Genomic DNA, 16,334 nt, shown 5'->3' with positions numbered 1-16,334 from the left:
ACAGTTTACCTCATATTGGGACTTAAATCCATGTACTGGGACTCAATCCTGGAGAGCGAGATGGTAACCCACTCCTGTATTCTTGCCTGGAGAATCCCATGGACAGGGAAGCCTGGCAGGCTACAGTCCATGGGGTCACAAAGAGTCGACATGACTGAATCGACTTAGCGCTGGGACTCAAACCCAGTCAAACCCTGTCTGGGACTTGAACCCACGTGGCTGCAACTTGAACTCAGCCAAAACCCACGGTCTTCCAACTGAGATCACAGACCTGCTTTCAGGACCTAATGAAGCTCAGGTTCTTGATCTCTCATCGCACAAGCAATTCAGTGAGAGACAAAGTGATAGGTAAGAAGCGGATTTATTCAGATCAGAGAGAAATACACTTAACAGAGTAAGGGCCATTATAGAAGGTGAGTGCGGTGGCCTTGAAAAGTGGCATGGTTAGTTTTTATGGGCTGGGTGATTTCACAGACTGAGTGGGATATTATTTCAACTGTTTGGGGGAAGGGATAGAGATTTCCAGGAATTGGGCCATTACCCACTTTTTGGTCTTTTGATGGTCGGCCTTGGAACCGTCCTGGAGGGTCTGGGTGTGTCATTTATTTATTTTTTTGGGGTGTGTCATTTAGCTTGCTGATTGACAATCAAAGTCTAGTGGAAGCTGACTTATCTGCCATCTTGGATCCATTTGATTCTAATCTGTTCATGTTGTGTCCTCTGGCTGTGTCATTCTTTCAAAAGTTGTGCCCTGTCCTTTCAAAAGCTGTGCCCTCAGCACAGCGAAAGATCCCACATGATGCAATGGAGTTCCCACGGGCCGAAACTAAGACTCAATACAGCCAAATAAATAAAAATAGATAAAAAATAAAGTGCTGAGTCTTAAAAAAAAAAATCTTACAGTAGGAAAAAAGATAACTTTAAAATGAAAGGGGAAAAAAGATTAATAATAAGTCCTGGGGATTAATAAAGAAAAGTTTTAAAAGCTAGAAAAAACTTTAAAAAAAGTTTTAAAAGCCAAAAAAAAAGCTTTTTAAAAAGCTTTTTTTAAAGCTAAAAAAAAGGCAGAAGATTTGAACATTCTTCCAAAGATATGAAAAGATGTTCAACATCATTAGTCATTTAGAGAATGCAAATCAAAGCCACAATGAGATACTACTTCACATTCATTACGATGGCTAAAAATTTTTTTTAAAGACAGAAAATAACAAGTGTTGGTGAGGATGTGGTGAAATCAAAACCCTCATACACTGCTGATGGGAATGTAGAACAAGCAGTGCCATAAAATGCTAACCGTAGAGTTATCGTATGACCAAGCAAATTTACTCCTCACTATACACCGAAGAGAATTGACAACATGTGTCCCCACAGAAACGTGCATACTAATGCTCACAGCAGCACTTTCACATTAGCCAAAAAGTGGAAGGGATCCGAAAGGGATAAATGGATAAACAAAATGTGGCTTATACAATGGAATATTATTTTTTAAATTATTTATTTTTGGCTGTGCTGGGCCTTCGTTGCTGCAAACAGGCTTTCTTCAGCACCACACAGTGAGGGCTGCTCTTCAGTTGCAGTGCATGGGATTCTCTTTGCGGTGGCTTCTCCTGCTACAGGGCGTGTGGGCTCAGTAATTGCAACTCGAGGGCTCTGGAGTTCAGGCTCAGCTGTTGTAGCACCTGGGCTTAATTGCTCTGTGGGATATAGGACCTTCCTGGACCAGGGATCAAACCCAGGTCCCCTGCATTGGCAGGCAGATTCTTATCCACTGCACCATCAGGGAAGTCCCAGTGGAATATTATTTAGCCATGAAAAGAATGAAGTTCTGATACCTACTACAGCATGGATGAGCCTTGAAAACATAGGAAATGAAGGAAGCCAGTTACAAAAGACTACAAATTGTATGATTCTATCAATCAAAAATGTCCAGAATAGGCAAATTTAAAGAGACAGAAAGTAGATTACTGGTTGCTTGAGGCTGAGAGAAATGGGAGAATAAGAGGTGATAAGTAAGAATACCAACTTCTTTGTAGTGATGAATATATTCTAAAATTTACAGTGGTGATGGTTGCCATATCTGTGAATATACTAAAACCACTTTAAATGGGTAAATTGTATGGTATGTGCATTGTATTTTTTTTTTTATTTGACTATTCTGGGTCTTAGATGACACGTAGGACCTTTAATCTTCGTTGTAGCACGAGGATCTAGTTCCCTGAACAGGAACTGAACCTGAGCCCTCTGCATTGGGAGCTTGGAATCTTAGCCGCTGGACAACCGGGGAAGTCCTTATGCATTGTACCTTAATAAAATTGTTTTTTAAAAAACGAGGAATAAAAGCAACTCTAAATTTCATCTGATAGCCTGTTTCTTTTGAGCACTCCTCAGCTTCCCTGGTGGCTCAGATGGTAAAAGAATCCACCTGCTGTGCAGGAGACCTGGGTTTGATCCCTGGATTGGGAAGATCCCCTGGAGGAGCGAACAGCTACCCACTCCAGTATTCTTGCCTGGAGAATCCAAGGATGGAGGAGCCTGGCAGGCTATAGTCCATGGAGTCACAAAGAGTCCAACACAACTGAGTGACTTCCGCTTACTCACTCACAGTAAAGCACAGGCATTTTTTGGCATAGGCAAACGAAACAAGGTAAACAATGCGTGGCTCTTGCGGCTGGTTGGAATGGAAGTAAACTCAAACCAGGCCTCCCTGCAAGGCAAAGATGCATCCTTGTAGGAGCAAGGGCCCCTTGTAGGAGCAAGGATCCGTTCCTCGAATCATTTACCCACCTCGGCTCTGATGTTCAGCCACTCTGAGCCCAAATCTCTGCCCTTAATATTGTGATATCTCAGTCAGACGACTTCTCTCTGAACCTCAGTTTCCCATCCATCTCCTGGGGCTGGTGTTTCCTTCCTGACAGACTATTTCAGGAGAAAGTAAATGAGATCATCTTCACAGAGTGCCCAGCCCAGCCTCTGGCACTTGGTAAGCACAGAATAAATATTTGCTATTATTATCAGTCCTCCATTAATACATTGTTGGACTCTCCTGCAAGCAATGGGCCAGATAAGAGCCTCTGGCTCTCACTGTCTGATAGGGGATAGTCTCAATCTGACCCTAGTCCCTCACTGAAATAAATGTCCTGACAGAGGAGGAAAGAACTTTCTAAGAGAGAGGAGGAATTCTGACCACTAAGTAGCTCACACCCTGAATTTTTTATTTCCATTGTTTTGATTGAAAAGATGTCCTTTTCACCCATCTTCATCTTTTGTATAGTTTCAGTTATTCCTGGAAAACCTTAATTTGACCCAAGGGCGAGTTCTCCTGTTGGCTTACGCCGGACTCTGAAATACCGATTTCATCTACAGAACTGTTTACTATCAGTGTTTGAATGCTGTTACATAAAATTTGTTCAGAAGGAAGTCTGCCTCTGACCTTTGACCCTCCCTCCCATTTCCTGGCCAAATGTCACAAGATTGGGGGGAAGGTGGCACCTTAAAGGGGACACTGCCACCCAAAGTCTGTCCTCTGCTTGTCCATGCGCTCAACTCTTAGTCCTTGGGGCCTCCCTGCTAGACCTGGTCTTTCTTCTTGCAGTGAATGTCTGTGTGCTTCATGCAGCTCTGGCATCTCCGTTGCAATTACAAAGACTGGTTTCCTTTAGTTGTGGCATGTAGGATCTAGTTCCCTAAATAACCCGGGCCCCCTGCATTGGGAGTGCACAGTCTTAGCCACTGGGCCACCAGGAAGTCCCAAGACTGGTTTCCTGGTGGGGCTCGGGTCCACATCTCCCAAGATAGTCTGAAAATACTTGCTCTCAGCAGACGGCTCTCTCTGGGGGGTTTGTTTGTTGTTGTTCCCGGAGGGTTAACCTATCTCCTGATTTGGGCCCCCTTTGCCCTTCTCTTTCATTAATGATGACAACTTCTATTGTATTGATAATACTGATACCGAGTTTGTGGTGGGCCCTGGTATCAGGACTGAGATGCAGTCTGTAGGGCAGCACTGGTTGTTCAGTGCCTGTTCTGAATGGTCAGTGCTCAAGACTTTGTCAGACAATCTTCTAAAAGGCACCAGACTTTGCACGGATTGTTTTATTAAATCCTTACAAGCCTACGGGGTAGGCACTGGTTTTATGTCCATTTTATGGATGAGGGAAAGAATCCCAAATGGATTTAGGAACTCATCCAAGTGGGACAGCTGGGCCTTGAACCTGGGTCTGTCTGACCCTGAGATTGTTCTCTCAGCAACCATCCTGTCCCCGGGAGCACTCTGACCTGCTGTGACTTCCACTTACTGAAGATCCCAAACTCAGCCTCTTGGTAAGGATTACCAAGAGGGGTAGCAGCTCTCCTGGACCCCTGGAGCCCCCATTCCTAATTTGGAAATTTACCAGTAAGCAGAGCTCTTGGGAACCTGACTGATTCTTTGCCACCTGGGCCGGGAGCAGATCCAACCAGCTGTGCTGTGGGGCTGCCAGGGCCATTGGGTTGGCTAGCAAACACACCTGGAGTCTCTGCTGCCTGCCTCTGGAGTGCCAGGAGCTTCTCCATCCCTGGCCCCTGGTGCCCCCGCTAAGCGGGGGCCAGTTTCAGGCCCTGTCTTGATATTTGGTGAACCCCACTGTGTCCCTGAAGTTCCTGCTCTCTAGGCTGATGACTGCCCTGATGATGGCCAGGTAGGGAAGGACGCAGCCACAGCTGACCCTCCCTGTGCCTTGCCCTAGGCACTGCAGCGGGCCCAGTCCCCAAGCCACTGAGGGTGGGCAGAACTGAGACTGCCCACAGACAGGGCACTGAGCGGGGAGAGGTCCCCGGGGTTCAGCTGGATGCTCAGGTTGCAGGAAGGCTGGGCCTTGGACCCAACCCCATCCTGTCCCCTCTCCTGGTGCTCTTAGCTCAGTGCTTAAGGCAGTGAAGGGCTTATGGGAATGGTCCTCGGGGCCAGTGTGTCCAAAAGAGAGGGAGTAGGGAGCAGATGTTAACAGAGCCCAGGCACCACCTCCCTGGGAACGTGTGCAGACCTTCCCACACCTCTCAGCAAAGGCTGCCAGCCCCAAGTTTGCAGCCCAGCAGCCCCTCTAGTCACTGGGACTGGTGGCTGGGAGACGGCCTTCTCCCTTTCAGCCCACTTTCCCTTGCACTGTGTATGGTCCCAGAACTGCAACTTCCTAAACAGGGGCTGGCAGCTGTTGGAGAGAAGACCCCAGACACTGGCTGCCCAACCACACCCCTCTGCACATCACTTGTGGCGTTACAGCTTCTCCAGGAGTCACAGCCTCACTGAAAGTGCCCCTCCACTCCGTCTTGCTGATAGAGGTGACTGCACAACCTCTTTGCTTCTCCCACGGTAAGAGCATTGGGGTAGGTGGGATGGGGGTGGAGGATCCTCTGCTCAGGGCAGGAGCTGAGACATGCTGCTCCTGGGCATGCGTGATGGTCCTCACCCTTGCTGGACACCACACAGTGCTCAGGTGGGGACATCAGGACAGGCTGGGGACACCTCACACGGAAGTTCCATGACTCTGCTTGGAGTAACAGTGGTTTTCAAGGTGGGATCCCTCAGCCAGGGACAGCTGGCCAGTCAGCTGGACCACAGGGAGAGTAAGCACCGCTCCCCCCACCCCAGGAGGGAAGACAACAGCCTCTGGCCCCTCCTCACAGCACAGCTTCCGTACCTAAGCTTGAAGCTGTTCAGCTGCCCCCACCCACCGTGGCCCACAGCCTCGCTCAGTCCCTAGACCTGTGGACAAAGGGAATCCAAAGGCTGGCCACCTGGCCCAAGGACATGATCCTTCACGGAGTGCTGCAAGATTTGGGTTGGCAACCCGGGCTAGGGTCTGTTCTTCCTTCCTCCAGCTTCGCCCTGAGGAAGGCAGGTGGAAGGCGGGTTGTTTGTGGGAGTTGCTGGCCAGAAGCCAGGCCCACCCGGATGGGATGGTCTGGGCCGGTAACATCCTTAAGGAACGCTGAGGCAGGCAGGACCACCAACGGGGTGAAGGAACAGGCTGGGGAGCACAAAGAGCACTCCGCTGTGTTCTTCTATCAGGGCCTGGGGTGGGGCTAAAGGAAATGGGCTCCGACTGCCATGATGCCGTCTGCGCTCAGCGTCCAACTCTTTGCGGCCCCATGGACTGTAGCCCGACAAGCCCCTTTGTTCATCATCCTAATCCAGGGACGGAACCCACTCCTCCATTGAAAGGCAAAATTCTTCACCACTGGCACCACCTGGGAAGTCCCTAATTGCCATGAGGTGACTTAAGGGACGGGGAAGGAGACGTGACATGCCATCCACAGTGACAACGTCCACAGATGTGCAGAAAATTCCCTCTTCTCCATGGAAGGCTAGGTTGGCCGTAAGCCTGAGGCAGATTGCTGATCTGCTGCTGTTCCTGTTCCCGTGTACAGGCTGACCTTTACCTGCACAAACTTCAGGGCAAGCCCAGTTTCCTGCTGATCTGAAGACAGCTGACAGGGCTTTCTCTACTCTCTGCTGCCCTACTTGAAGGTGATCCAGAAGGGGCCTGCTTTTCAACTGAAGCACAGGTCCCAGCATCAACACTTGACACCAGGCAAGCAGCAGTGCTTGCAAGCAGCAGACAGGGGAGCCACACACCACTACTGGGGAGAGCTGAGGAAGTAAGGCTTTCTGAACATTTCCCCTGAAAAAAACTTTGTGAAAAAATATATCATCCAAATGAAGACCATAAAGCTAACAGTCTAAACTTTAAAAACTTTTATTTTTGTTTGCTTTTTACACACTACCTAAACCCAGGGATATAACATGTGGGAAATTTCCTAAAACCAGAAAGTACTTTTGCCTTCTGGGTTAAAAATAAACTCTGGAGTGCAAGCTCTACTATTTAAGCAGCAGATTCCAAGTTGCCCAATAAAATTCGACCTCAGGATGCAGATTTCACCCAAGTTCAAGCGTCAACCACTTGAGTGGTACTCAAGGAGACTCACCACCACAGGACAGCGTTCCCACCACCACACATTCCACCGGCTAGGATTTCATGAACACAGTGAATCAACTGTCAGAACTGGTTATGATGGACCTTCTAGGAAACCAGTTTATTACTGTATCAGATTCCACTTTTGGCAAACCATCAATTCTCAACCCTAATTTAACTCCCTGTTTTCCAATGGAATCCTTTAACCCTTAATATCTGAAACTAGTCCAAATTTAAATCCCACCGAACTGTATCAGAGTATAAGCATCTTTCTATAGCCGCTGACTTCAAATTATAGGCAATGCTCTTGTCTGACTCCTTGGTTCCTGTGTTCATATTAACACTTCACTGGTGGCCATCACTGGCTAGGAACACTAGGTTCACACTGAAAAGGCAGCTTAGACTTTAAAACAAGTTCCGCAACTGTTGGCACTTGTTATAAAATAACTTGCTGTATACAGAAACCTATACCGGGAGAGGACCTATGTACACCTTCAGCTATGGCTGATTCATATTGATGTTTGAAAACAAAATCCTATAGAGCACTTAAGTCAATTAAAAAATAAATTTAATAATCTATAAATGTTCTTCACAAATAGGTTCAGGAACAAACCCCAAATCTGAGTTCTAGAATTTCCGTTCCTTGACAGATACGGGGGAAGTAGGGAAGCCTTTTAGTCGTACGCCCACACTGCAAATATGTTGTCACAGCATTGGCCTGGCGTGCTGTGATTCATAGGGTCGCAAAGAGTCGGACACGACCGAGCGACTTAACTGAACTGAGGGGGCTGTTTACATGCTTTGTATAATTTTTCTTGTAAATACTGTTTTTGTCTATCAAGTAAAACTTGAAATAAGCTAAACTTTAAAGAACCTAGACAATGACTGTTATTAATGCTTTGCATTCAATTTAGGTTTTTGACACTTAGTTGAATAAACAAGTTTATTTGTAAATTTAGTCAACATACATAACTGACCTGAAAACTTCAATAAAAGGATAAATTTTAAAACCACTTGGAAAGCCATCTCTATGAAGTGATTTTCCCAGAACCTATGCCACATGAACACCATTTTAACTGGCAAAGGTTCCATAAGCTGAAGCTGTGTCCCTCCCCCACAGCAAGTTTACCCTAACAGTTATTATAATACAAACCCCACAAGGAAAAAAAGTTCGGTATTGTTCCCCCTTGGTAGAGAAAAGTTCAACCTAGTTATGAGACCAATCACAACACAAAGAAAAGCTGCACTACCCACTATATTAGTAACAGATGATGCTGGTGTGAATAACTTGTATTATAGTCTAGAGCCCTTATAAATAAATCCCCGCCCCGTTAGTGTTTGCATTATCAGCTTGAGGGTTAGTTTAACATGTGGTAGAATGAGGACTTATGCAGGGCGTAACGCGCAAAGCATTTTACTACGTAAACAAGTGCAGTCTACTCAGGAGAAACCAATCGGACTCTAAATTACACACACCTTAAAGACAACACTCCCCGCCACATGTCAATGTAAAACATTTAATTTAAAAATGTTGACACTACAATATATAAAATAGCTATTATAAATGCACATAGTGTATTCTATAGCTGCCAGGTTTACTTTTTTTTTTTTTAAGGAAACTGTAAGTTACACTGTGGTTAAGACTTGTATCTTCACCCTTGAAAAAGCCCACATTCTATCACAGTGATGTATGGTCAGACTTAACAGCCCCAATTGTTAAACACTTGGATCAAGTCATAACCAGTTTTATTGCAAAAGGACCCTGTACACATTTATCAATTCTAGTACCTTAATAACTACCCAACAAGTCATTAACATACAGAAACATGCATCATGAGAAGCAAGAAATATCACCCATCCCTTCTGCATATTAGCAACTTGTCACTCCTGAGCAACAGTGCTCACATCACTGAGGTCTGTGAACAGTCACTTTTCGCATTCATCCTGAGTGAAAGATGGAATGACTTAAGTACAAATGCAACATATTATAAACAATTTCTTACAAAAAAACTCACAAATTAAACCGAAGTATCTTACAGAATTTACTACAAAACACCATAAAAACTGCCTTCACTTAAGCTCTCTCTCCCCGTATCCGGCGAGCCAACTGGATGTCTTTGGGCATGATGGTGACTCTCTTAGCGTGGATGGCACACAGATTAGTATCTTCAAACAAACCCACCAGGTACGCTTCGCTAGCCTCCTGTGGAGGACAAGAGCCACACTATTAGACTCTCTCCGAGGAGGGGGCCGCGCACCAGCCCTCCGCCCCGCCGCACACAGCCCCCGCCAGCTCACCTGCAGGGCGCCGATGGCGGCACTCTGGAACCTCAAATCGGTTTTGAAATCCTGGGCGATCTCCCTAACCAACCTCTGGAAAGGCAGTTTCCGGATCAGAAGCTCGGTGGATTTCTGGTAACGACGGATTTCTCGAAGCGCAACAGTCCCGGGCCTGGAGCGAACAGGAGAGCGCAAAGGGACAGCGGTTACGACAGCACCCCGCGAGAAGCTTCCCGCCCGCAGCGCCGCCGAGTCATCGTCTCCCTGTTGTGCTGCCTACCTGTAGCGATGAGGTTTTTTCACCCCGCCGGTAGAGGGGGCGCTTTTCCTGGCCGCTTTGGTGGCCAGCTGCTTGCGGGGCGCTTTCCCACCCGTTGACTTACGAGCAGTCTGCTTGGTTCGGGCCATTTTCTTTTACCTGTAGAAGACACCCGTGACTCCAAGGCCGAGGCACGCTCGCCTCCCAGGGTGCGGCGGCCCGGACGCCCGGCGCCCCGACCCTCCCGCCTCCTCGCGCCCCAAGGCGGACGGCAGATGGCTGAGGGCCGCCGCCTCCTCCCCCTCCCCTAATGACTCAGGCTGCGAGTAGCAGCAGCAGCCTCCTCCGGGAAGGGGGGGCGCGGGGAGGAGTCACTTCCCCTCCTCGACGGGCGGAGGCCTGGCTGCCCGGAACCCAGCGTCGGGACCTCTGAATCACCAGCGGGAAACAGGCGGAGACGCGGTTCCGGAATGAAACCCCAAGGGAAAACTACCCGAGCCCACAGCCGGCGCCAACAGGCAGAGTAGCCCGCACCAGTTCGCACTTGGCTCTCACCGGCCGCGACCCACGATATGAACGGCTGGCAAGGCCTCAAGTCACAGACAAACCCAAGAACACTTACCTAGTGCCGAAGTTTTAGACCGCTTCTCCGACCGCCGCTGCTGCCCAAAGAGCCGCAGTAGCCGAAACACAGGAAGAACTCCTTCCAACGAACGACCAAACCGCTCTGCGCTCTAAGCCCCCCCTATGCCTCCGTCTTTATACCCACGCTTCACGCTGCGTCCCTGCGTCATAGGACCCTAATTTGCATACACCAATGACTTTTTCTATTGGCTGACGCTTTCGCCGACGCGCTGACATCCCCCGACACAAAGGCCGTGCTTCGGCCCCGTTCCCTGATTGGCGGACATCTAGACCACTGATTGGCTGTTAAAGTGGCCTAACGATTGGATGAATGCAAAGAGGAATGGACGAATCAGAGTTTAGCACTAAGCCGCTCTTCTGATTGGATAAAATGGAGCTATGTTTGGATCCTTCCCTTGGTTCCAAAGCTCTACAATAGAAAGTCAATGCAAATGAATTGTACTGGTCCTTATCAGGACTGGTCCTTAATCAGGACAGTCGGGAGGGTAAGGGGCCTAACATTATTTGCATCAAGCTAATACAATGAAGGAGAGGGTATTTTAATGAAATTCTGTAAATATTTTCCAATGTAAAATAAAATGCATTCCCTGTGATTACTTTTCATGAATAGTTTGATAGGTAAGGAAATGGCAACCCACTCCAGTGTTCTTGCCTGGAGAATCCCAGGGACGGGGGAGCCTGGTGGGCTTCCGTCTATGGGGTCACACAGAGTCGGACACGACTGAAGTGACGCAGCAGCAGCAGCAGCAGCAGTGTAAATGAAAATTAGAATTCAGTAGATCATGTTATCAAGTATTTTATCTATCAGGCATATACATTTTAACCAAAATGCAGTTCTTTTGTTTGGTGGGGTGGGGAGAGGTAAGTAACAAACACAAAGAAACAAATGTCAATAAATTATTTTATTTATAAGGACTGTTTCCTATGTCTTTGTGAGTCAAGTGAAAGTCACTCAGTTGTGTCCGACTCTTTGTGACCACATAGGCTATACAGTCCATGGCATTCTCTAGGCCAGAACACTGGAGTCGGTAGCCTTTCCCTTCTCCAGGGGATCTTCCCAAACCCAAGGATCGAACCCAGGTCTCCCACATTGCAGGCGGATTCTTAACCAGCTGAGCCACCAGGGAAGCCCATCACAAAACACTGTGATTTCAATATGCTTACAGTTAAACAAGGAGTAACTTACTAGGCAACGTACTTTTTTTTAATTATATACTTCAACTGAACGAAATCACTACAGCCAGAATGGGAATAGTCAATTCTAAACCAGTATTTGAAAGTCCCTAAGGAATAAACAAAAGACAATTAAATTAAATATGGTCCTTTGAATTTAATGGTCTATCCTGGAATATATTACTTCTAAAGAAACATGAAAATGGTAATCCCTACCTTTGCCTACATGTCTTGAGTGTATTTTAATACATAGTTCTTCATATGATTCAGTTATATAAAATATCAAAGCAGGTTTAAGGTCAAGACCAGCCAAACAAAGTTTAGAAAATTGAAACAAATCCTTGGGCGTTCTACTCCGAAGTTTTTACCCTGGATTCACCGAATATTTTAAATTATTAAAAAAAGCAGAAAAATCAGGTACATATAGATTCCAACAGAGAATTATACTACATAAATACAAATACCTCAAAAATTTACATCTGATGTCAAAAGTTACCCCTCTCATAATCAAAAATGAGAGGAGAAAAAATGCACAGTTTGATTTAAAGCAGCTATGGCAAAAACACCTTTGGCCCAACCTCTAGTTCCAAATTCGTTATTTTGGCCCTCTCAATCATAACACGCACAATATGTATTTAATTATCGTATATCTATAAACTTTTATATCAGAATTCAGTCAACTTTAGCTTCTTTCCTCTGCTCAAAGTTTAGGGTAGAGGAAACATTATTTCATGCCAGGCTGAGAAGAGAAACCAAGATGAAGGTTCTTGCCCTGTTCTCAGCAACTGTGTAAAGCTGAAAAACAGGGCACTGATTACACCCCAGGTAAAAGACTGTCAAGTGTCCTTGAATTTAACCAGAAAAATACCCTGCCATCTTTTTTTGACTGCTCAGATGGCCTGGAGAAGAAACAGGATCCTAAATTAACACCCACTTTTGTGTTCCAAGGCTTTTCTAGGAGTTCCAGAACCCTAGCTGTCTCATGCTTTCTACAGAATAGTGATCCATCCCCACCCCACACTCTCGCCCATCCCTGCCCCCAGTTTTGCTATTAGAGATAAACTAAACTAGGTATGGATTTACATGCATCCATTTAAGAATGATTAGTGGAAAGAATCTGTCCCTCTTACTTGGCAGTCTTATCGCTAGGTTTTTCTTTTTCCTAACCCTAAGTGAATGCAAAGCAGGAAAAACAACACAAAAATAGGGAACAACCGAAAATGCTAATACAATCAAAACAATGCAGAATGTGAGGCAGCATGTAGGTAACTGTCCTAACTCCTATTCTGTCACGTACTTGCTGAGTAACTTTGCACAAGTTACTTAACCTCTCTGAGTTTCGGTTTCCTCTTCTCTAATTTAAGCAGTTTGGATGATACCATCTCTCAATTCTACTAGTACACACTTATTCTGAAGCTCATGGTATACACTCATTTAAAACCTAGCACGCTGAACTGTATTTCTTCAATCAAATCACATGGGTATTTTGGAGGATAACCTATAAATTGATTACTTGGATTTAACAATGGATTAAAGCAATACACCACAATTTACACAACTTTTTTGTCCTTTCGGAATTTTTCATCTTCAAACACCCCTAGTTCTTAAACAATTGATTTGATCTGTTTAAGAAATACCAGTTTCTCAACTTCGGTTTGGCTTCTGATATGAAGTTACTCCGAACAACATAAAATAGATATGGATCAATCTCAAACACGAAAAACTTCCATTCAGCCCAGTGCTTCACCCGTAAGTTTAATCGAATGTTTCTTTAATGAGATTTTCATTATTTAACGCTATCTAATAAAATGTAATTTTAGCCTGTACGACAAGGATTTTGAATAGATTCAATATGGAAAACAAAGTTAAATGTTAACTTTGTTAACAAGTGTTAAAATATCTATGAAGAACTTCGCCCAACTGGCGGAAAGAGGGGAAGAGACATTTTCCCCAGCAGGAAGGCTGAGGGCCAGAACACAAAAGTGGAGTGGGTTATAAATCGTACTCCCTACTCAAACCCAGGCCCTTCCGCTGATGCTTTTCGACGCTCCTGCAACTTGCCGGTGTACCTGAGACTATGCTAGATGGAGATTAAATTCGTTCTTGGCCCTTAATGTACTGGAAACACGTTGGTCGGGCCAGGTGTCAAGTTGGGGGCCTCAAGTCGTGTGGAGTTCCAGCTTTCAGGGCTGGTAAAGGTTTATGGGGCGCCTCGGCAAAGGCGCGGAACCAGAGTATTGTGTTGTATTGCTCTTCGTTAGCAAAGCTTTCTCAAGCTGACTTCCAGCAGGCCGACTTTCCTTCACGCTTGGTCCCGCCGCAGGAATGAGGATGTTGGCGGACTTCAGGTGCCTGCAGCTCAAAGGCCCACTGTTAGGGACCCGCATCAGAACCGAGCCCAAGCTGGGATAAGTACGGAGGCGAGGTAATCATTATCCTGTTGGCAGTGAAATTACACTTGGAACGGTTTCACAGCAGTCGTTAGGCCCTCCCTAACTCTGGGCCTTTACAACCGCAAGGGCTCCAATTGCAGGCAAAGGCTCCCCTACGAACCTGGAAACGCAGTTAAGAAATAACGCAACTGGACTGCAAGCCCCACAAACCGTCGCGGGCTCTCAGCATCCGGGACATTGTCCGCAAGGCTTCCTGGGTATTGTGGTCCGTTCCTTCGGCAGCAACCCTCTGCCGGCGGTAAAATTCCAGCCAAACCTGGGACCACAACTCCCAGCAAGCCTTGCTGCCGCGCGGGGGGTCTTCACGTTCTCGTGGCGCGGCGCAGCCGCATTAGGGCCTCGGCGCGGACCGCGCAGACTGAATAATAAAAGGGGAGCGGCGAAGAGGCAGGAAGACAGGACCATGTCGAAGGGCCCCGGGCCCGGCGGCTCCGCAGCTTCCTCGGCGCCCCCGGCCGCTACCGCTCAGGTGCTGCAGGCACAGCCCGAGAAACCGCAGCACTACACGTACGTAGAGCCCCCCCCCGCCGCGCGCGCACGCCTGACGTCAGCGGCCAGCGTGAGTCACGCGCGCAGGGAGAGCGCGAGGCGGCCTCTCCCTCCCCCCCCTTCCTCCTCCGGCCCGGCCCAGACCGGTTCCAACCTGCTGGGGCTGGTCCCAACTGCCTACAACTGCCACCAACCTTTGGTCCGGCTGAGGGGCGGGAAACCCGGTCTCCGGCGCAGAGTTGGGAAGGCGGGAGCGTGGGATCCGGAGTGCACACCTCGTCGGCCGGGGCCTTTCGAGGCCTAACTGTTTCTCAGACCGTAAAAACCACAGTCTTAGGCACTTTGGGGGGTGATAAGAAATCCAAGACGCGACCAGGATGAGTTCCAAAGGAGCCAACCTTAGACCCACCTTATGAATGGACGGTTAGCGTGAAGTCCTGTCAGGCGACCCACGTACTACGAACCAGAGGCCTTTTGTGACTGCAAGGCCTATATGTTGTCCACGGAGGCCACTCTTGCTTGAATTCACTTATAAACAGTTGCCCCAGTCCGGGTGATGGGGTCCAAGTGTTGCCCTCAGGCCCAACCCTAATGTGGCCTCAGAGGGAGCCCCAAATGCTGACGCTACACGTCTAGTGAGATGGAAAACCTCTTGCTGAGCATCTGCTTGTATCTTAAGTGGAGGTCCCTGTCTTCTCTTTATTTCTCTTCACGGTACTTCTCAGCAACTGCCTAGAGCTAGATGCCTTGGGAGAAAGTGAGAAAAAGAGGCAGGTCCTCCTGTCCAGTAAAATGTTGGTTTCCATTTTCCCTGATGATCTTTGAGTACCGGACATCCCCTTGGGCTCCCAAGTCGTGTACAAGCCTAGAAGGATCCCCAAGTGTACCTCAGTCTTGCTAGAAGTTTGGAACCTGGGAGTTGAACAACCCTTAAGGGCACAAGATAACGCTGCCTGGTGAACCAAGTGCGAGAAGCGTTTGTTGGAGTAGAAATACCTCAAAGTAGACAGGAAGAGCTCTTGTTTGTCACGGAAGTAAGACCCATTGGGAAACTTATGGGATTAGGGAATACGGATTTTAGGAAGTGTATTGGTTTCTTTGTTAGATTCTTTGTTATTGGTTGAAATCATTTGAAACTTTTTCTTGACTTCAGTCTGACTCAGGTTAACTATAACTTTTCCAATGTGGCGATTGCTTTGCTGGTCCTTTCTTGCTGGAGTTCTTTCTACAATCTAGCCATTGATTTTGGTGAGATGGTCTTAGAGAGTTCAGTGATCAGATGAAGGGTATGGTCTAACAGCATGGTCTAGATTTGGACATCTGCAAGCTTCATCTTATTGGAATTTATAATCTCTGGTTGCTCAGATCACTTTTTTTCAGTAAAATATGGATAACATTTTGAGTAATATGAATCTTGGTTTCAGCAACTTGTGTTTCTATGTTGTCATTGAGTATACTATGGAATCTGTATTAGAAAGGCTTTCTAACCATTTTGGAATTGAGAGGTAAAACTGATCAACAGCTGTGTAAATGTTAATATGAGTCTTTGTTCTCTTGATGCTAATTGTTTAAAATTTATTTATTTGGCTGCGCTGGTCTTAGTTGGGATATGTGGAATCCAGTTCCCTGACCAGGGATGGAACCCGGGCCCCCTGCAGTGACAGCGTGAAGTCTTAGCTGCTGGACCACCAGGGAAGACCCTGATTTTCATTGTTAAAATGAGATTTGTTTAAAATCTGTCTTTCCACTTCTTGTGGGATAAGTACAGAGTAATCAGTCTTGGCTCTTGAAATGGCTTAGTAAATGGACAGTAGCGGATGTAAAGCCCGGGTCTGATTGAAGGTTGGAGGTGTTGCCATCTCTATTTTCTGTTATCTGTTCATGTGTATTTGTGTGTTTGTTTTTATCTCCAAAAATCAGAAATAGAACTCAGTTGGTAGAAAGAGATAGAACTCTTTCTTGATAGATTTATGGGCCTTCAGAAACCTGGATGATTTGGAAAGCTTCATTCCCTTGTCATGGGGCCTGAGGAGCAGGAAGCCTAAAGACGCTGAGTACAGCACCAGTATACTTGTTGGCTCTGAACCC

General features: G+C 46.8%; 2 protein-coding genes across 4 annotated transcripts in view; one reads left to right on the top strand and one right to left on the bottom strand.

The window, feature by feature from the left end:
- Positions 1 to 8,676: 8,676 nt before the first annotated feature.
- H3-3B (H3.3 histone B) lies at positions 8,677 to 10,261 on the bottom strand. The gene is made up of 4 exons (XM_055408578.2): positions 10,109 to 10,261; positions 9,508 to 9,645; positions 9,246 to 9,399; positions 8,677 to 9,150 (listed from the first exon to the last, which is right to left on the bottom strand). The coding sequence occupies exons 2-4, from the start codon at positions 9,633 to 9,635 to the stop codon at positions 9,022 to 9,024; spliced, it is 411 nt and encodes a 136-aa protein (XP_055264553.1). The 5' UTR covers positions 9,636 to 9,645; positions 10,109 to 10,261; the 3' UTR covers positions 8,677 to 9,021.
- A 3,803-nt stretch (positions 10,262 to 14,064) lies between these two features.
- UNK (unk zinc finger) overlaps positions 14,065 to 16,334 on the top strand; it is a 32,723-nt gene continuing 30,453 nt past the window's right edge. For all 3 annotated transcript variants that reach the window (XM_055408575.2, XM_055408577.2, XM_055408574.2), the window contains exon 1: positions 14,065 to 14,264. In XM_055408575.2, coding sequence (XP_055264550.1) covers positions 14,161 to 14,264 — 104 coding nt within the window. In that variant the 5' untranslated portion in view covers positions 14,065 to 14,160. The remainder of the gene's footprint in view (positions 14,265 to 16,334) is intronic.

The sequence above is a fragment of the Moschus berezovskii genome, chromosome 20 (assembly GCF_049115385.1).
Source record: "Moschus berezovskii isolate FMDL1 chromosome 20, NW_MosBer_1.0, whole genome shotgun sequence".
Lineage (NCBI taxonomy): Eukaryota > Metazoa > Chordata > Mammalia > Artiodactyla > Moschidae > Moschus > Moschus berezovskii.
The sequence above is the reverse complement of the archived record's forward strand: the minus strand, read 5'-3'. Positions and strand labels throughout refer to the sequence as shown.